Raw genomic sequence first — 20,233 nt, forward strand, 5'->3', positions numbered from 1 at the left:
ATAATAAGAAAAAGTTGTTTGAAGAGACACATCTACTAAACAGGGAAGATTCCCAAGGTGAGAGCTAAGGCACACTTACTGTATGCAGTCCAGAAGAGATTGTATAAGAATGGGGCTCAGGGAAATTTTGCCATCCCAACTTTCCACTGTCCAAAAAGATCACAACAGTCCAACTTAATGATCTTTTAGTTGTGTTCTTTTATGGGTTATCTTCAAGACTGCTTCCCTATTTAAAAAAGCCCCAAAACAGCACTCAACCTATACATCCAGGTACTGACAATACATCTACAGCAGAGCTCAGAGCTGGGTGTGAAGCACTCCAAGGTGCATGGCAAACCTCTCTGCCTCTCTTCTGCCTGTGCAGTGGTGTGGACAATGTGAGTCTACTGGGTGCTGGGCATGAGAGAGTCAACAAGAACAAAAATGCTGACCCAGACCTCAGATTATGCTAAGTCCCTCAACACTGAGGTGAAAGGCCAAAGTGGGAACTATCTCTTGTGATACTCATGGTCTTCTTCAGCCTTGTGCTAAGACATTCTGCACAGAAGCTTTCAGTGTCACTGCATACATTAGGTACTTTGATTTATGATTAACTGAAAACCAATGCTAGCAGTGTTCAACAACTCTCAGGAGCTCCAAATAGAAAATAAAGAAGAATATAAAATTAAATCCCCAAAACATTTGCAACAGACCTTACCATTTTCAACGACAAACGGGTACACACAAATGTGAGGAATATAAAACCCAAGTACCCTTAATACCCTCCCTTAAACAAATCCCATCCCAACTGCACTCACCAATCGGGACTTCTGTCCCCTCCTCAATGTAGATGGGCAGTGGTGATTCCTCCATAGGATGAGGCACTGATGGAAAGTAATGAATTGTGGTAGTATTTGTCGCAAAGAGACTAAAATAAGATGGTCCCTTTCTTATCATTACAACTACATATGGCTGGTTGCTATCACAAAGAGCCCCTTCTCAAAGTGGTCACGTCCTGTCACAGAGACTGGCCCAAGCCAGGGCCTGAGGGGTTAATCCCCACTGAGCTCTCACTGCCACAGGAGCCACCTCTGAACAGGAGCTGGGAGAGACCTCTGTCCTGGATGCTTCACCATCCTGCCATTTCACTGTAACCTCAATGCTCCCATCCCTAGCGTTTAACTCTCTCTTGGAAACTCCCACCATTGTAGAAGCCAAGGGAAGCCAATGCACAGGCAGGCACAAACAGAGTTATCAGTCAAAGTCATAATATTTCATGCACAGAACCAGAGGAGAGAGGCTCTGGTGCTCAAAGCTTGCCGTCAGCCATCAAAAAGCCACAGCATGTGATGGAAGGCTGCACTGCAAATGGCCTCTGGACCACTGACTTTTCATTACTCATTTTAGAGTGTATGTATTGGACTTAGGAATTTTCTTTGGGATACTGCAATCTATAAGCAAAACTCCCCAGATCTGCACTGTGGGGTTATTCTGCAATTTCCAGACACCCTACAGTCACTGCTGTAGGGTTCACCTCTTTGGGTTCTTCTCTATTTGGGAGCTTCTTCCCTTAATGGGGTTTTTGCTTCACCATTTCCCCTTTATAATCTATGGGAAGCATATGCTTCACAGGATTTTCAAGAGATTTGAATTTTCCATTCTAGAATGAAATAATGAGCTACAAATGTTCATACTCAAAAACCTTCTGTATTTTTTTCTTCTCTGTTACCATGTAAAAATGATGATATACCTTCTCAAAGATACAAATGCTTAACCTAGTCTCAGCTAGGAGGAAAGGAGGATTCTTTAATCTTTGGTGGGGTATCCTTCACTTAGTACTGGAATACTTTAGTTTTGAATTTTTTGGTTTTTTTTAAAGATTGTCTTATCCATAAAACCAGCCAAAGAACACTTGTGGTTTAAAGCTATTAAATAAAGCATCTAACAATGTTTCTGCTAGCAGCACAACCAGAATAAAGAGTGTTTTCAACAGATGCTTGACTAGCAACAAGCATAATAAGAACCCCACACTGGTGTTTTGCAGGATGCCAAGGGCAGCTCCTGCTTTTCCATCAGCCCACCCCTCGCTCACGAGGAAGATGAAGGGAAGCACAGGGGAGAGGAAGAGCAGAACACGGCTGCCTACAGAACTACTGTACAAGCCACAGAAATCATGGTCTACCGGGACGCCTTGCGCAAGCCACTTTTATCTAGAAGCTGAACTAACATTCCAGCTCAACAATAGCAAAAAAAAAACATTTGTTACCACACGGCATTTCGCTACATATTAACCAGCAAGTTGCTACGCAAGCATAGTGCTGCAATTCCGAGATACAAGTTGTTAAAAAAAAAAAAAATTGATTTATGGGAAATCAGCCTGAGGTGAGTGCTCGTGGGCTTGCCATGCCACTGGACACAGTACATGCTCGGAAGTTATGCGAAGCGGGCCCTGCATTGGGAACAATGCAGTCGTTCTCCTTGCTAAGCTAATTTTGCATAAAGGCAATGAGAGTCTTCATCTATGCAGCCCCGTAAAACATTTAATCAGATTTATTTACTAGGAAGAAATACCAGAGCAGAGCTTTCTGTACTACTGAACAGTTTTCAAAGCTGAGATCTGCGAAAACCAGGTTACTAGATGGTGTGGAAAAAAACCTGTTGGGTTTTTATGGCATGCAGCTTTCTCAGTCCCACGAGGAATAGTTTAACAGGCTCCCCCAGACTGAGAGCCAGGCTGGAGCCAAATGCTTCCACAAAACATTAGCAACAGTACCCACCAATGGCTGGTGGCATCTACTCTTGCCTCAATGGGCATCACCAGAGGTTGCAGAGAAGGCCTGAAATATTTACTGGCCATTTGAGGCCAGGTACACACACAGACACCCTCTCTTACCCATACACACACCTGCACACAACAAATGGCTCTATGGGCAGAGCTTGGATTCTGTAGGATCCAAGGCACAAAAGCTGACTCTGTCACAGCATTTGGGGAGCAAGGACTCTGGGGTGCTAAATCAAGCTCTCACTTATGTGTCTCCTCTGCTTTGGGCAAACCATTTTAACATTATCCCTCCAGGATTTACACACCGACTTTATGGGCATGCTGCTTAAAATGTCTGCAAAGTGCTTTGCAACGTTTTCTAAATTCTGTGGTGATACACACAGAAGAACTGCACAGACAGATTTAAGATATCAGTTGCTGAGCATTATTGCTGTATAACTACAGCCTATTTTTGCATGCTCTATACTTGGTTTCTGCAAACAGATGGTAAGTGTTCAGTATTTTAATGTTTTAATGAGTTTTTTAAGCCTTTTTGTAATTTCATAAACAAGCATAAATAACACTTACATGAAGAAGAATCTCTGCTGAATGTATTTTCTTTTCCTGTTTGGAGAAAACAAAAGAGAAAAAGAGAAGGGAAAAAATATTTTAAAGGAAAAAAAATGGGTCCAGCAAAATAAGTCAGACATGTTTCAATGCTATAATGCACTGCATTTTCTGAATTTCATCAGTAAAAACTCCTGTTTGAAGAACACCAAGACTCTGAATGTAGTATCAAAGCCAGAACAGGAGATCATTCCTTGTGTATTTCATCCCATGTAGAACATCACATATAGTTCTATATGACTATATCCCTCTAAATAGCAGGACAATTACACTGCAACAGTAAATTAAAATACAGATGCCATGTGATCTGGATCAAAAAATGAAAAAATAAAAGAAGCTTTAACTACATTCCAGCTCAGCAACAACCCCATGGCTCAGTGTATGGGTTGTTCTCCTACCTACAGACATGGGACTCACACCAACACCATGAAGCAGAGCCCTCCTACTGCATTTTGGCACAGCAGGGTGGTTTTTCCGTGCCAGTGCTCAAGCACTGACTGCATTCAAGCCCAGGTTGGGCAGCACAGCAGCGAAGGCATCCTTGGAGGCTGTGACAATTCTGAGTGGCACAGAACCACAACAGGAAACCCAGCAACTGCTAAAATGGGGAACCTTCCCCACAGGCCTTAACAGCCACCTCCTGCACCATGGCACTGCCACCCTGCTGCCACCCATGCACCCTTGCTGGCATTGATTCACACTCCCCTTCCAGCAGCTGAGCTGGTGGGTCTGGTGGATGCTCTTGGAACACAGTTTAGGGCTGGCACTAAATGGCTTTTTGCTGGTGTAAATCTGAAACACTGGGAAAAAAGACTGACAGAAATACAGAGGATGCTGTAGGACATCAGCCATGGTTTCAGAGTCATGGACTGGCAACACAGCAGCCCTTCCAACAGCAGGTTTTTGGGGAAAAAAGTCTTTAGACTTAATTCCAGTGAAGAGTGGAATGTTCAATTAATTTCTACTGTATTACTTTGTATCAATATTAGCTACTATGCAAGCAATTTAAAGTTTACATGCCTTGGGATGTAAACAAAGCTCACACAAATCAATTAAATCCATGGTGTAACAACAGCTGAGGATTCAATTAAATAGGTATGTATGGAAGAAATTCAACAAATATTAAATCACTGAATTTTCATCCTCATGCCTTTCTTCTAAGGGTCAAGGATTCAATCCTGCAAGCAGCCCCCCTAAAGTGCCGTTAGAATAAATTTTAGTTCTGTGTATAGAGCTCTTACTGGAGCAGACACGGGATTACTTTTTAAAAAATAACCCTGATCCATTCTGGTCATTAAGTTAGTGGTGAAAAGTCGAAGGCACTAATCCGACAGGGTAATCTATTCAAAGCTTCCCTTCTTAAATGAGCTACAATTTATTCATATGACCAATCAAATAAACATTACTTACAAGAGGCTGCAACTACCATGGCTTTCTCATCCATTTTTAAGTGTTGTAATATGGTTAAATTTAAAAGAAACTAATCAGCACAATCTTTTTAGAGTTGTTTGCCAGCATTATTTAAACCCCGGGTAGGGTACCACTGCAGAGACTCACCACTGCAACATCGCCCCACTGCCCGCTAGAATTAAAATATGGGGCATTGGAAAATATAGAAGGGGCAAAATTAAAATAATAGGGGGGTGCTGCTAAGCCTTGATGTGCAGTGATGAAAATCTAGGAATATCACTGTCTGGAAAGTGCCCAGGAGTCTCTTTGGAAACATCCAGCCCATAGGACCTGGCTGGAAGCCACTAAGATACACTAAGAGTATTGATTTAAAAAAACCTCACTGAAATATTAGCAATGATTATCTGTACGACCAGATCATCACCAAGGCTTTACAAACAAAACTCCACTCAGGCATGGGAGGTTTCCCAAGCACTCTGCAGCAAGAGCAAGCCAAGCTAAAGTGTCTTCCTCGTTTTCCAAGACAATGTGGCACCTTTTTTCTGCCAGCATTTCACACCAACTGAAGTCTCCTGCCATTGCCCCAACACTTCATCTCTGACATGAAAGCTACGGGCAACCCACACAAAAGCTCCACATTTGAAACTACCGATGAAGAGCCGTATGCCAAATTTTGTTTCTGGTTACAGAAAAGGAAATAAACCAAATAAACCAGAAGTCAGCAGCATTTGAAAGATTCCAAATTTCTACCTGCTTCCAGACCAAGATTCCTTAAGCAAACAAACCAAATGCCCCAGGAATTTGATGCAGCACCCCCGAGCACGCATCCACCCTCTCGGGGCCTACAGGTATCAGGGTGCCACCTGCGACCTCCTGCTTTTTGCCGAGTCTGACAGAAAGGAACGCTCAGAGCGCAGGTGGGAGAAGCAGGTTGATAAATGGCAGCAAGAATGGCAGCGGCCCCTCCTGTGCCGGCCGCGGGCCGGGGTCCCGGCAGCCCCGGCAGGGGAAAGGTGTCTGCCGCCCTCCAGTGGGAACACGCACCCGGGCAGAGAGGTGCGAAGGGGAAAGGCAAATAAAGAGAAAAAAGACAAAAAGAGAACATGCAAAGCAGATAAGAGACAGTTGAAGGGGAAACAAGAAGATACTATCTCTGAAAGTGCCAAAAATGACGTTTCTAATGTCAGTTCAAGGAGGGCAGCACAGACATCTTCCTTCCACACTCGTGCTTCGGACTCGGCTTGGTCCGGGCGAGGGACACTGTCACTGTCATGCTGCTGGCATCCTCAGCTGCTCACACATTTTGCTTAAAAAAAACCCCAATAACCTTCAAGGAAACCTTTCCGTGCCACTTGTGGCAAAGGCAGGCAATGCCAGAGAGCAGTCAGCTCGGCTGAACGCAGACCCAGAGGTAAACACCCGGCTGTCAACAACCATCAGAGCTCTCGCCAAAGCCTCTCCCATCGAAATTCCACAGCAGCAGGTTTTAACGGGCTGATTTACCCTCAAACCTAAAGCCATAAAATCTGAACCGGTAGCAACTGTCACCCGAGCCCTGAGTTACACGGCCGATGACATGTGTCCCCACCAGGACTGCCTCACTGTTTTGCCTGCCCAAAACTCAAAACATTTTCACATGCAAGCAATAAAAAAAATGCAGTTACCAAAATAGCACTATCAACGTAACCAGCTCCTCTCGGCACATTTTCTTAATGCCTTTCCCAATACGGTTAAAAAACATGGGAACTCATCAAAAACCTCCATCTTTACACCTTGGCACAAACTGTGCTGGAATAAGTGTGGGGTTGTATTTCTTAGCATTTATCGGGATGCTCTCCCACTACTTTTTCCTTTATTTTATTTTCATCCATGCTTCCCTTTAAACATAGCCCTTATTAAACAGCAGAAATCAGCTTCTACAATTTCTAAATATCAAGTTTTGCCACTCTTGGAGCTGCCTAAGGACAACACAGCTTGCCTTCAGTGTCATAAATAACACATACTCTGCACATTTCTTTGCCTGGGTGAAATAAATTCTCCCATGCTCTTATATGGAAAGCTTGTGAGTCCTCCCACATACCTCCTGCTATAATACCAGGCAGCAATGGGCATTCATTATCTTAAAGCCAGCGGGTGAATTTTGGATCCAAGTTACCCCCAAACAAACCCAGAATTATCACCCTTTCGCACCACACTAAGCTTGGTAACCTGCCCTGTGTAGTCCCTGTGTTTAATTTCTAAGCCCCATCACTGCTTTGATTTCAGCACATCAAGAACCCACAAAATAAAAGGAAAATGAGGGGAATAAAAAGGAAAATGAGGGAAATCACAAGAAAGCAGCAGCAGCGGTATTACCCACCAGGTAGGCCCATTAGCATCAGATGTAGCATTGCCTGTACCAGTCTCTTCACTCGAGGTTAGCGCACGGCAAACAGAGAAAGCACAGCGGGGAGGGGTGAGAGAAAAAATGGGCAAAAATAGCCGGGGAGAGAAGCGTGCGCCGTCGATGTGCTGGAGGGCCGCCAAGCGGGAATGGCTGAGAATGTTATCGCCAAAAAAAGTTAACGCAAGGTGTGGGGGGGTGTGGGGTAAATAACCGCTGGGGAGGAAAAACACCGCCGAGGTAATGCGAGAGCTGGGGAGGAGGGGGTTTTAAGGAGGAGGATGAATTAATAAATAAATGGAAGGGGGGGAAGGGAAAGCGCTCCCGGGGGCACCCCGAGTCGAGGCGGACAAAGGGAGGACGATGCCGCCGCCACCGGCCCGGCTCGGTTCGGCTCGGCTAGGCGCGGAGCGGCCGCCCCTTTGTTCGCCGCGGCGGCAGCGAGGGGCGATCCGCGCCGCTCCGCGCCAGCCCCGCCACCGCCACCACCGCAGCGGCAGCCCCGGCGCCCGCCCGCCCTCCCGCCCGGGAGGTGCCGGTACCTGTGTCCGCTGGCCGCGGTGCCTGCGCGCCGCTGCGCCCCTGCGGCGCGTCCGGCGGAGCGGTGCGGCGCGACTAGCAGCGCCGAGCAGGAGGAAACGGTAATTTATAAGCGCTTTCTTCCTGACCTCTCGTGTCTGTTGTCTAATGAGGGAGCTTTGAGCATCACCCATCCTGCTGAGTGGAAAAACACCGGCACGGCCTCTTCTTTGCTGGGGAGGGGGGAGCCTAAAGGAAGGGGTGTGGGGGAGGAGGGGCCATGCCGCAGACACGGCGGCGGAGCCCGGGCTGGCAGGCGGCCGCGGGCCGGCGGGGAGGGGCGGGCGGGTGCGGGGCAGCGGCCGCCGGCTCGGGGGGGCCGCCCGGGGCCGCCCGCCCTCCCCCGCGGCTGCCGCGGGCAGCGGGAGCGGCAGCGGGGCCGCCCCGAGGGACCCGGCCCGGTCCCGCGGCGGGAGGCAGCGGAGCGAGGCTCCCAGCCGCTGAGCTCGTCCCGGCATTTTTCATTTTCCTGCATTTTTAAAATCGGTATTTTTTATCTTTACACAAAGAGTGCCGTTCTCACAGAAAAAGCATCGCACGGCGCTGTCACCGCCGCTGCCTGTCCCTGCGCCTGGGCCCTGGCTCTCCGCCTTTCTCCCCGGCCCCCCGGGGGACTGCACTCTGGAGCCGGTGCTGCTCTGCCAGGCTTTGGAGACAGCTTTGCTCCCGGAGCCGTCTGCTGCTGGAGGAGGCAAGGCGGGAGCGTGGTCTGGCAGGTGCCTGGGAGGCTGGGACATCCCTGCTCTGCCCTGCCGCCTCCCAAGCGCGATCCCCGGCACCGGAAAGTCCCGGTGGCAGCGGGAGGACAAAGTACGGCCGGGGCGATCGGCGGGGAAAATGAGCAGGGCAACGTTTTGTTTTGCGTCGGGTTTCACAGAACCGAAAGCAGGTCCTCTTCCCCTGCAGGCGGACGGGTATATGACTCAAACATGTCCTTGCTCTCCTACCTGCATCCCCCGGTTGTCTTAATGAAAGGATTCAGCAGCAGACAGTGTCGCGAGGCATTTTCATATAACTCCTGCTGAAGACTTAGTAAGATCCTCTGTACTGCAAAATATCATTTGCATTGTGGGGGTGCAGTTGTGGTGAAAAGGAGATTTTGGGGCCATCTGTGTTTCACAGAAGTCCCACGGTGCTAATCTTGCACTGGGTACAGCAGGGATGGACCAGAGGAGAGTGAATAATCCCCACACCTCTGCTCTCTAGGTTTTCCCGAATACAAGATGAAACCTTTCTACACCACAAACTAGGACAGCAGTTACCGGGGGACCACCTCCGGAACCCATAACCTATGCATAGGCTGCTGGGGGGATCAAATTCCTTCACAGCAGCCTCCAGGGAGAGCTCAGAAAAGGCTGATTTCCTTAGCTGGTTCTTGCAAAAGCTGCACCATTCTGCACACTTTTTGATGGCAATACAGGATGCCCGAAAACCCTGTGCCACAGTCATACAGCCGATTTTCCCTTACTCCGGTGCATTCTGTGATTTTCCGTATCCGAGCTGATTTTAAATGTGAGTAGGTTTTTAGCAGAAAACCAGATAGAGATAGGATATACACAGCTAATTGATGACATATCTCCACTGAACAGCCTCGTTTAAAGTCCTAACGATGTAGTCTGTGCTGCCACCTACGTCTTCTGATTCAGGTTTCTTGTGTACTGCAACTTTGATTCGTAGGCATCCTTTGCAGGAGGCAGCTCACATTTTGTGAGGCTCCACGAGGGACCACAAACAGGCGGTTCTGGCTGCACTAGGGAGTGAAGCAAAAGGTTTCTCATCGGCTCAGCCACTTGTTTGGTTGCAGGGAGGATGCCTAGATGCAGATTAGGAGCCAGCAGTCCCATCAGTGAAATGTAAGTAGTGGCTGGAGCCTTGTCTGTGTGAAGGATCCTGCCAGCACAGCTGTACCACTGACAGCAGTGGAATATTTTGCTCTAGTTCTCTAGAGGAATCAAAGTGTGTATTTTGTCTCTTGCTCTCTCTTCTTCTGTTGCTCCTCACTTCCTAAAAGTCAGCCACACAATGCACATGGTTTCTCCATGTGTTTAAAAATAAAATGTTTGGGGTAAAAGACCAACAGCCAAAGCTGTTTTGAAGTCAGAAGCATGTAAACAGTACCTGGAACCAATAATAACAATAACGATAACAATAACAATAATAATAATGTCCTTTTGTGCCATAAATGTGCACATTGCTATCTGTTATTTCATTGTGAGACAGCACAACTTCTGAGAATGTGCCTGATGAATATTTGGGGGAGCTCTGCCTTCAGCTGCAGTGGCGCACAGCAGCACTAATGCTTCTGGCTTCTCCACTCTCTTATGTAACCAAAATCACAAGTTAGAGCCCAAATTACAAAGCATAAGCATGTGTATAATATTAAGCATACAAATGGTGCCTGAAATTACTATCCTTTTCATGTAGGTCTGTTTTAATCTGTTAGAATTTTTGCTTCTGCAGCTTTATTGATTTCAGTGTCTGTTGATGCAGTTCATAATGCAATCAAGCCTAACCCCTTAAAAACCCCACTGTGAAGACATTAACCCAAACTTAACTAAGGCCAAAATCACTCTGGCTACAGGTAGGTGGAGTTCAAATGACTTTTATACCTCGAGTGTAACCTGTATCTAGATGCTGTAGCAAGCAGAACACCATATCCCTGTGGCTGCTTTGGCAACCAGTCAGAGTGGCAGGTTTCTGCACCCCAGCCCAAGGCATGAGTATGCCATCACCTTCCTTTGAGTTTTCCCTCTTTCTCAGAGACTATTTTTGCCATTGCCATGCTGATCTACTTGCTGGAGTTTTAAGGTGTTGGATGCTGATACAGCGAGTGCCTCTTGTATCTGTTTAATCCGATAACACAACTCTTTTTTAATCTCCACGTCTGGGTCACAGGGTTTAAAAAAGACACTGGGCCAAATCCCCAGCTTGGCTACAACGTGTGGAAATGTACTGAGATGGCACGAAAGTCAGGAGAGATTCACTGTGTTTGCACCCGGGTAGAGAGATCTTGAGGGGCAGGGATGTGAGTGCCAGATTTCAGATGGATGAATATTAACCCAAGGCTATGGCAGAGCTAATTCAGGTCTCCATAAGGTGAGGTGGAGGGAGGGATATTACACCAGGACCTAAAATGTGCTCATCAGCAAATTCACATTAATTTTTAAATAGTAACTGATTCAATATTTCTTCATTTTTCAGGAGAAATCTTGTTTTCATTGTTTGGCTGCTAGAGGGAACATGATGTTTCATGGAGTCAGGACCAAGACTGGGCATGGACAAAGAGGAGATTTTGAAGGGATTGGGAAGATTTTACAAATAAACATTGAAATTTAAAAAACCAAAACTTCATCCAGACATGAAGTCCAGCAGAAATGTAGGAGAGAAATGGACAGCACTGTCTGTAAAGGATTGTGTAAGCAAGAATGGCAAAAACATGGTCTGAATAAATCCATTGCAGTAATGATTTTCTATACATGAATTTCCTACACAAAGTTATATGGGGTCAGTCTTTGGGGTTCCCCTGGATAGCAGAGGATCCTGAGCCTGAAAAAGAGAAGCAGATTTTGTGAGGGATTTGCATATCATGGAGTGACTCTAGATTGCAGATTTTAAGCATTACTAAATTGGGGAATAAATTGTTGCTATTGCTGTTACATACCAGGATATCTCACTAATCCACGCAATCCACTAAGTTGCTGTAGTTTTAGTCTGTGTTTATTTTAGATGAAATTATGGCCTGGACAGTTAATTTTTCTTGGTTTATCCATATAAATCATATATAAATAAGGTATCAAACAGAAACCAAAACATGACCTGTGTTTTTGGTACACTCCCCATCATGTGAACCTGCCAGTGATAGAGCTCTGCACCCGGCTTACAAGACAAACACAAAGGCAATGAAAAACCACAGATCTTCTTGAAAAGCAGCCAGTTGGCATTAAATTCTCTTGCTTAATGCTCTGGTTGGCCTATTTTGCTTATATTTGAGACTGCCTAGCCATTATGGGATTGCCTGCACTGGTCCTTTCCTTACATCAAGCTAATTACAAATTAACTTAAGGCACTTAGCAGGGCTGAGAGGCTGGAGCTGGTCCTTTCTGAGTTTGGAAATGCCCATTTCTTTACAGTGGCTGATTCCTAAAGTGAGGGGCAAACACACAGGAGCCAAACAGCCTGGAACCAAAGTGGTCACACCGGCTTTTGAAAAAAGTGAGTGTCTCAAGGTAACTGACAGTCAGCTACCTGGAAATAAAAGCCTCTCATATATCCAAAGGTTTTCACTGGGATTTTCAAGATCTCCTGAGCAATTTAAAATCCTTGAAAGGAATGCACTATAGAATGAAAAATATAAGTATTATTAAAGAATGTCTCTGAACTGAAAGCCAGCCAGTTTCATAAAAATGAGCTAAAAAAGCAATAACAGGTAGTCTGTCTCCTGCTGGATGCTGTATGAGCCGTATGTTTTGTATTTTGGAAGTCACTCTAAAACAATGTTTTTTTCTTCGCTATTGCTGTTGGGAAGAACAGTAGAAGAACTATGTATAAATGAGATTGAAGTAATCTAATTAAAAAAATAAACAATGTGCTTTCATCTTCAATTCATATCCAGTCATTTGGGATCTAACTTTAAAAAAAAAGAAGATAAAAATTTAGAAATTCAGAAAGAATTCTGAAAGACAACTGTTTCCCTTTAAGATTAATGATAATCATACTTGTGTGTCCAAGGGAGAATAGATCCAGGGTTATGTAACAGGATAAAGAAACAAAATCCTTTTTCCTTAAATTAAAATAAACCAGTATGTGTGTGAATTTTAGTCAATCACTGAAAATTCAGGAAACCCATTTTCTTTCACAACTGCATTCCACATGCTAAAATTGACGTCTTCTAACTTTTAAACAGAATCACAATAATTAAAGACAAAAAAGATTTGTTTGTTGCATTTGACCACAGTTTGCCAATAGAGGAATGTTCCCTAGGGAAAATTCTGTGGCACTTGCCCTGTGCAGCAATCCAAATACGTACTCATCTTTTTATTTTATGTGGCATTAGGAAATCCAGTTATTGCACTTCCCAGTTGTTGTTTGTTTGGTTTTTTTTTCTTTTTAATCTGATTACCTAGTACTAGATATATGATAACTTATCTCTTTTAATCATTTTTTTGCCTGAAGAATTACATAACAGTTCTTATAAAATCTTGTAATGCCTGCCTAAATTTGCCAAAACCAGGACAAGAACAACAGGTAAAGGATTTTTTGATATTGGCATTGTTCTTTGCTGGCCTAATCATATAAAATTTATTTTAAAAACCACACAAGAAAACAATTTCCTACCACAGAACCTCCATTTTCCACTTCTGTATTTTACAGAAGCACTCATACCAGAATTTCTGCATCAGAATTTGACACATAAAACTCCTCTATCACATGAGTTCAATTTTCCAAAAGAAGGCAAATGGTAGTATTAATAACCAAGATATAAGCCCTGAAAAGGCTAAGTCACTGAATGTACTTACTGAAAAAAAAAAAAAAGACATCTTGTTGGATCTAATTCTGGAGTCATTGTTTGACACAATGCAGAGCAGTTGGGATTTGCATAGAAAGGCTTTGCTGAGCTCAGGTGATGTGCACTCGTGCGTGGGAGAAGCTCGTGTGAGCTTTGCTGAGTGCCTCTGAGCTTTGTCTGCAGACCAAAATGAACTCTGCAGATGTTGGCCCATCCTTGCACATGTCCACACTCAGCATTTCAGTTCTGAAAGCAAAGCTCCACATCTGGGCAGTGGAAGTGATGTTCCCTCACTGGACCAAGTGCTCATTTAGCACTACTGCAGTAGCAGAAGGTGTGCTTGGAGATGAGGCACATGGTGAATTTGCCTCTTTCCCTGCTAATAACACACCTGCCATGCTGCAGATAAATATTCTGCTGCTGCACAGCCTGCAGAGATTTCCTGGGCCTCACGAGCACAACAGGTCCTGCCAAGTCAAGATGGTTACATGGGTGCAGCAAAGGTGATACGGAATCTGGGAAGCTACATCTGGGAGATGTAAGTTGGGAGACAGGGAAGAAGTTGTGGCAGACCCACTCTGAAAGCAATAAAAGGTCAACAGATTCTGAGACTGCCCTGCAGAACCACTTCCATTTCCATTTGGAGCTGATTATTGAGCTGGGCAGGGCTGGCCTAACCACATCCCAGGTGACAGTAGACATCACAGTGGAAAATAGTCCAAAAATGTACTATGGAGGCAGCTGAGCCTTCATGACTTACACAATGTCTCCAGAAAAGCTGATGGATTAAACTCACCAAAGAAGGAGAGATTACTTGAGTGAATTCATACATGCTCATATTTCTTCCTATTTGTCTATGGGTCCCTCTGCTCCCTTCCCTCTCAAAGTGATGATGAAACAGTTACGAGGAGTGTATAGCTGAAAATTATACACTCCTTATATACTTTTGTTTATTCTGACAAATTACATTGGAAGATATAGGCAAACACTGGGAGAAAATCTGTAAGAGACAAAACCATTCCCAAATGCATGCTTGTACGAGTTCAGACAGATGGAATTTCTAGCTAGGTGAATTAATGCACTGCAAACAGAGAAAGGGCTTTAAATGCCTGAGCATCTAGAAAAAAGAAGAAATTTAAAATGAGCCCTGCAAGCTATCCAGCAACTTCTCATCCAGTATCATGATTTTAATTAACAGAACTGGAAAGCAAGCATATAATATAAACTTAAAAACACAGTTTTCCAGACTACCGGTCCAAATGCAAAACAAATGGCTTGCATCTGGGGGCGGGTAGGCAGAGCCGGGGCGGGAGCCGAGTGAAGCAGGGGCACCCGCAGCTCTGCCCAGCCCGGCCCTGCCCTGCCCGGCCCTGCCCAGCCCAGCCCAGCCCTGCCCTGCCCTGCCCTGCCCTGCCCGGCCCAGCCCAGCCCAGCCCGGCCCTGCCCGCCGTGCCCTGGCACAGCCCGGCCACTGACACCCGAGCATCGCCCGCCTGCTCCAGGAGATGCCTGGGCTTCCACCTCGGCCGGCAGCACGTGTCACTGCAGGGATGCCAGCGGCTCCCAGGCTGGGTGACCTTGGTCCTCCCCCAGCAGTTCCCTTTTCTGGACCTTTGGCACTCTCCCAAGTGATCTTTCAGCCGGAATATCTGTGGCTGAAAATAAATTCAGCAATATTCACTGCGGCATCCCTGTACTTCTCTTTTGGGATACCTGATGCTTATGTCCCAACCTGGGCAGAGTCTGGTTTTGTAAGGTTTATCTGGGTGCAGTAACACTACCAACCCAGCAGTGCATCCTTGCAGAGAACGATTTCTGCCTGTCTGTCCCAGCCAGAGCAATCCTGCTTTGATGTCTGTACATGAGAAGGGTGGGAAAGGGGAGAGGGTGGAATAGGCTCAGCATGAAGCACAAACTATCCAGACTTGAGCATCTAAATCTCTTAGGCCAATGTTAGTCAGCTCTGATTTGTATCAAAGCCCAGTATTATCACTTACTGATTATTAAATGTGTCACAAATGGTTAATATTTTGTGAACAGTTGGTCATAGAGTGTCTGTAGCACTGAGCAATTGACTCTTACTCTTTGTGTCACCCAAAGTCCTCAAGTTTTCTCCTTTTTACTTCTGCAAGTTTGTCTGTTGGGCTCATGAAGTTCATGGAGAGAAGTGTGAAGACCTGCCCCTATACTCCCACATTTCCTTGGGAAGCACATCCCAGCAAACTGTGGAGCAGCCAAAGTGGGTTTGGGATGCCCTTGGCACTCACAAAGACACCCCTGACCCCTGCTGCCCCACAGCAAGTGCTGCTGGAGGCCACTGGCACCATGGAGGAGCTGCATGGCCAGGCTGGGCTGTGGCAGTGACCAGGCATCATCCTGAGCAGCAGGGCCTGGGACTGCCTGGTGGCAGAGCTGAGGAACTCATGGAGCAGAGGCACACAGAGGAGCGTGTGGTGGACCCCAGGAGCTTTTCCATCCAGTGCCTCTGGAATTCCTGTGAAAGAGGGGTACAGCATCTATCAGGCACATCCCTGGCCTGCTGAGCTCAGGACACAGGCAGCATCTCCAGCCAGAGCAGAGGACATTGCCACGTGGTCACTCCACCTGGCTGCAACTCAGCTTTCCCCTCAAATGAATTCATGCCACCCCAGCAGTCTTTGCACGTGTCACTGCCTGAATTTTGTGTCCCTACTGCGAGGCTAAGCTCCCAGTTCTCCCAGTAAGATACAGGTTTAAATACAGGTCATGTTTCTGCTGTTCTCCACCAGCAAAACAGCTGTTTGCTCTAAACATGGAGATATTTTTGTAAGAGCAAAAGCATGAATTATTTCAAATTTGCCTCAGGATGAATTTTCAAGGGTACTGCGGAGACTGTTTCCACAACAAAACGGGAGCTCTTCTCCTACTGAATTGTTCATGTTACTTTCATGAATGCTAGAAAAGTGGCTGGATTTTTTTAAATGTCAGCAGACACCTGGAACATGAATTTGTTTCTGTAAATCCTTTGGAAACTATTGTTGTTGATGTTGTCTAATCTGACCAAAAGTTCAATTTGAGAATTTTTATCAAGCCTTGCTGTTAGGTATAGGCAATTAGCTTAACAAAATATCAGATAGGATCTCTGCTGTGTTAGCAATGCCTGTTGCTCTGATCCTTACCTGGTGGGAAATGGCTATGGAGGACCACAGCCACATCTTTGTAGCTGTTTACATCACATTTCTGACAGAGCTCCACCCTGCTTTCCCCATTTGTACTTTGTTTTTCATGAATAAAGGTCATGGCATTGGCATCACAAAAAAATATTGTTGCTGTAGAAGGAATTCAGCTGTCCCCTCTGGGTAATAAACAATAATGTACTCCAAGGCTGGCAGGGCAGCAATCAGAGATGGAAGAGAAGGCCAAGACCCATTGAGATCTCTGCAGACCTCCAGCATCCCACAAGTCAGCTGTCTCCCTGCCTGTGCTGGGCCTCTGCAGACTCTGCATAGCCTCTAATACTTTGCACAATCTAGATTTAGGCACCCCCCAGCTGCTGGCAGCGGGTCTGTTGTGGGTACCTGCCTCCCAGCCAGTCACTCTACTGGAATTTGTTGTCTAATAGTCAAAGGGCATTTTCTCTGCAACAATGTCCTACATTAGCCCAACGCTCCCTGTGTGTGCTGGTGGCCTGGGGACATGGTTACCAGATGTAGTTGCCAAGCATTGGTTGCCCCTGCTCTGGAGTGCCCTCCAAGGAGGGGATGTGGCCAGGGCACGTTGTTTAGTCTGCTGCTTGTGTGGGACTCTGACCTGGCTGTAGCCCAGCTACACAATTCATCATTTTAGCCATGTTGTATCTAGATCAGGGAATAAATGTATAGTAACTACATCCCTTGTTTCAGCTATAAAGTAAGTGAGATCTCTCCCATGTTTCTGTATTAACATCCACATTGACCTCTGTGTTTGCGCTCATGTCAAAATCACCACTCATCTTTTGGCTCAAAAGCCATTCTTCTAACCTTTTGTTACACGAGAGGCTCTCAAGCTGTCTGGTGTTTTTTCCTCCTTTTAGGTTGCCAGTACTTTCCAGCAAGATGAAATTTTAAATAGCTTCAATATTCCAGGAGTAATTTCACCACCAGTACCTGTAGAAACACTCCCCTAAACTCATGGTCCATGGTTTTATGATTCTCTGGGAATGGACCAAAATCTCAATTGTTCTGAGGATATAAGGGAAATGAGAAGTTACTGCATTATTGCTACAGCCAAGGACACACAACAGCCAACAAGCAAAAGCTCAACATTAAAAGCATTGGGAATACTTTTAGCACAAACACTACTCAAGCAATTCCCAATTCAGTAGAAAGCATACTGGAGAAAAATCTCCAGGTTAGGCAGACCTTGAACTTTCTTTCCCAGGATCACACCAATTGAGCAGCAAATCAAATTCTACAGAAGTAGTTGGGGATTTTATTAGTAAACAGCCTAGAGGTGAATTCCTCATTTTTTTTCTCAATTAGATATGTTTGAAACAGAGAATTTTATGAATAATAATTATTACTTGTTTTTACATGGTACTTTAGCATAATCCCAGAAATTGTAATTTAGGAAGTACAGATCTTCCTTGTTGCAAAGCCCTCAAGATTCCTGTGGCAATACCCAGGAAACAGATAAAATAGAAGCAATTAATAAAGTATTTAATCATTAAAAAATTTCCAGCACCAGAAGATTTTGCAAATCACCCAGCAGATTTTGTACATCCTCTGGAATTTGAAATTTTGTCAGTAATGAAAGCTAAATGAATGTTGCATACAAATATTAGGCTTAAAACAATGTCACATGGGTGTCACATGTTAGTGTGCGCAAAAATAATATTTGAAGGGAGCTGCTCAAATAAAATCAAAATTATTTATTTTTTTTATAAAGCAAACTCCTCTTGATTATTAACAGACTAAAAGCTGCCTTAAAGAGATTCTAAGGCCACCATGCTTCTATTTTCCCTTAGCATTGACTAAGTAGTGGTCGAATTGACATCCCTATTTAAGGTTTCCACATCTCTTAGTACTTTGCATTGTATTTCCTCTGTGAAGTTTCCTAACTTCTGCTAACCATGTAGCCCTGGGAGGCCTGCAGAGCACGTCCATGCTCTATAGGAAGTGGTTTTGGCGTTGCTCTAGCAACCCCAAATCAGTACTGAGTAAGCAGAGGTGCTGCTCAGCAGAGAAATCACACAAATGTCTGTACATCCTCACTGCTATTGAGAATGGAGGCAGCAGTTACGATGATCAAGCCTAATACCCTTCAAGGAAATTGCAATTCTCTCTTTTATTCCTCCCACATGTTTTAATTTGATAAAACTTCTATTCCTGGTGCTGCCAATTCTTTCCTTTGCCCAAAGTGTCCCCATACAGGAAGTCAGGTTGGGTCACAAATCCTTTGTGACTCTGCAGCAGTGTAAAGGGAGAAGGATCTCACCCACTGGAGAATCCAGGCCCTCTTTTACTTTACACCAGAGCTGACTGCATTTTGGAAGAAAGAAATTAATCCTTTTCTATTTTTTCTAAATGCGAAGCTCCTTTAATTCACCCTTTAAAAGCATTTGGAGATCATCTGATGAAAGGTCCTAAGGAAACACAAGGCATCCCTGCTGCTTGGGTTGCAAAGCTAAAGCTCATGCTCTGAAAAGAGAAGTGTGCGTAGAAAAAAGAGCTTTTGAACACAAAAACAAACAATGGCAATGCATGCTGACAAACATTTCATCTGCCTGCTTCCATTTACATATTTTTACATATCCATGGAGTACTGCTGAGGCTCTTGGTCACCTTGACCTGTCACTGACACAAGTCTGTTAAAGCTTTCTTCAAAATTAGTCCCTGCTGCCACTCAGGTATTTTTTGCTGTTGCTTTTGTTTGCTGTTAATCTTTGAATTGCTTTCAGTCTGAAAGCATCTTTCTGGTCCAGAACTGTACAGAATATATCAGGCAATCCTCTAGGGGCACTGAAAGAAAATCTAAAACTCTATCCCCCATGATCTTATACAGTCAACCCATATCCTTTTGATTTTAGACCTTGTTTTAGGTCTACACAAAAAAGGATTTAACATCTTTAATTGGGTTTGGTTGTTTTTTTCCCTTTAGTTTTGATTTCTTCCAGTTTTCTGGATAGATTTCACACAGCTTGCCACCACAGCTCTAGAGGACAATAAAAAAAAGTATGGGAACTCCTCCAAAGTACGTGTTTGCAAGGAGTGCTATGCCAGGAACATCATTACCAGAGTCCCAGTAAATAATCCAGAACCAATGCCATAACGTTTATGTGTACCAGGGGCACTGAAACCCATGCTGAAATACTTGGCAAGTCTGCCCTTCAACTAGGATATATTGTATTGATATTGGCTGTGATCAACCACAACATTCCTTGGTTTTGAGGTAGTATTTCTGAAGTGGGAGGTTTTGTGATGCCAGTTCTTGTCATATGTTTTCCTGTCTCACCCTATCTCCAAGCCCAGCTAATCTGATGATATCCAACTGTCCTAATGAGCTGCATCTACTTCTAGGCTGAAGCGTTGACAGCTGCCTGTTCTATTGCCAACAAAAACTTCTGAGACAACTGTATCTCATTCCTGCAAGTACGCAAATCACTTCATTTCTAGCACAAATATGAGATATAATGATATTTCTTTTCGTTGATCCAGGTTGAAAAGGAGGCATGTGAAAAATGCCATCCAGCCCTCAATTATTTCCTCATGTGCAGTTTAATCCCTCAGCTGGAAACAAGGGCTGTGTCTGTTGGTTACAGAGAAATCAAGGGCTCATGTCCCTTACAGCAGAGGTACAGTCACATGGACTAAGGTCAGTGAGAAGGACATGTTCCTCCAATTAATGTTGGCATGTGTTTATTTATATTTTTATACATTGGTAATTCTTCCATTTGCTGTTCTTGGAGTCAGAGCTCTTGGTAAGATCTTCAGCTTGTTCTTATTCACATAGGATTTAATGCACTTAATTC

At 44.8% G+C, this 20,233-nt stretch overlaps 2 protein-coding genes and 1 long non-coding RNA gene across 19 annotated transcripts in view; 1 reads left to right on the forward strand and 2 right to left on the reverse strand.

The window, feature by feature from the left end:
* The window catches only part of CCDC174 (coiled-coil domain containing 174), a 336,009-nt gene extending 328,371 nt beyond the window's left edge, over positions 1-7,638 (reverse strand). The window contains exon 1 of the mRNA XM_074550578.1: positions 7,631-7,638. The gene's annotated coding sequence lies outside the window, so the exon portion shown is untranslated. The remainder of the gene's footprint in view (positions 1-7,630) is intronic.
* The window catches only part of SLC6A6 (solute carrier family 6 member 6), a 92,168-nt gene that overhangs the window by 48,893 nt on the left and 23,042 nt on the right, over positions 1-20,233 (reverse strand). For 3 of the 15 annotated variants that reach the window (XM_074550584.1, XM_026794413.2, XM_074550581.1), the window contains exons 2-3: positions 3,329-3,364; positions 798-863 (exon numbers count right to left, since the gene is read on the reverse strand). The exons of 1 other annotated variant lie outside the window; for it this stretch is intronic. In XM_074550584.1, the coding sequence (XP_074406685.1) occupies positions 798-852 (55 nt within the window). In that variant the 5' untranslated portion in view covers positions 853-863; positions 3,329-3,364. Of the gene's footprint in view, positions 1-797; positions 864-3,328; positions 3,365-7,136; positions 7,520-7,702; positions 7,917-20,233 lie in introns of those variants that run through there. 11 more of the 15 variants (XM_074550582.1, XM_074550580.1, XM_074550586.1 and 8 more) reach the window with 7 other exon arrangements.
* Positions 7,365-19,910, forward strand: LOC141730714 (uncharacterized). Of its 3 annotated transcripts, none has more exons than XR_012582340.1 (3): positions 7,365-7,400; positions 9,417-9,592; positions 10,941-19,910. It is a non-coding gene; the product is annotated as an uncharacterized LOC141730714 (long non-coding RNA). The 3 variants fall into 3 exon arrangements; XR_012582341.1 differs by lacking the exon at positions 7,365-7,400 and adding an exon at positions 7,997-8,771; XR_012582342.1 differs by lacking the exon at positions 7,365-7,400 and adding an exon at positions 7,998-8,549.

This window comes from Zonotrichia albicollis, chromosome 12 (assembly GCF_047830755.1).
Source record: "Zonotrichia albicollis isolate bZonAlb1 chromosome 12, bZonAlb1.hap1, whole genome shotgun sequence".
Classification (NCBI taxonomy): Eukaryota; Metazoa; Chordata; class Aves; order Passeriformes; family Passerellidae; genus Zonotrichia; species Zonotrichia albicollis.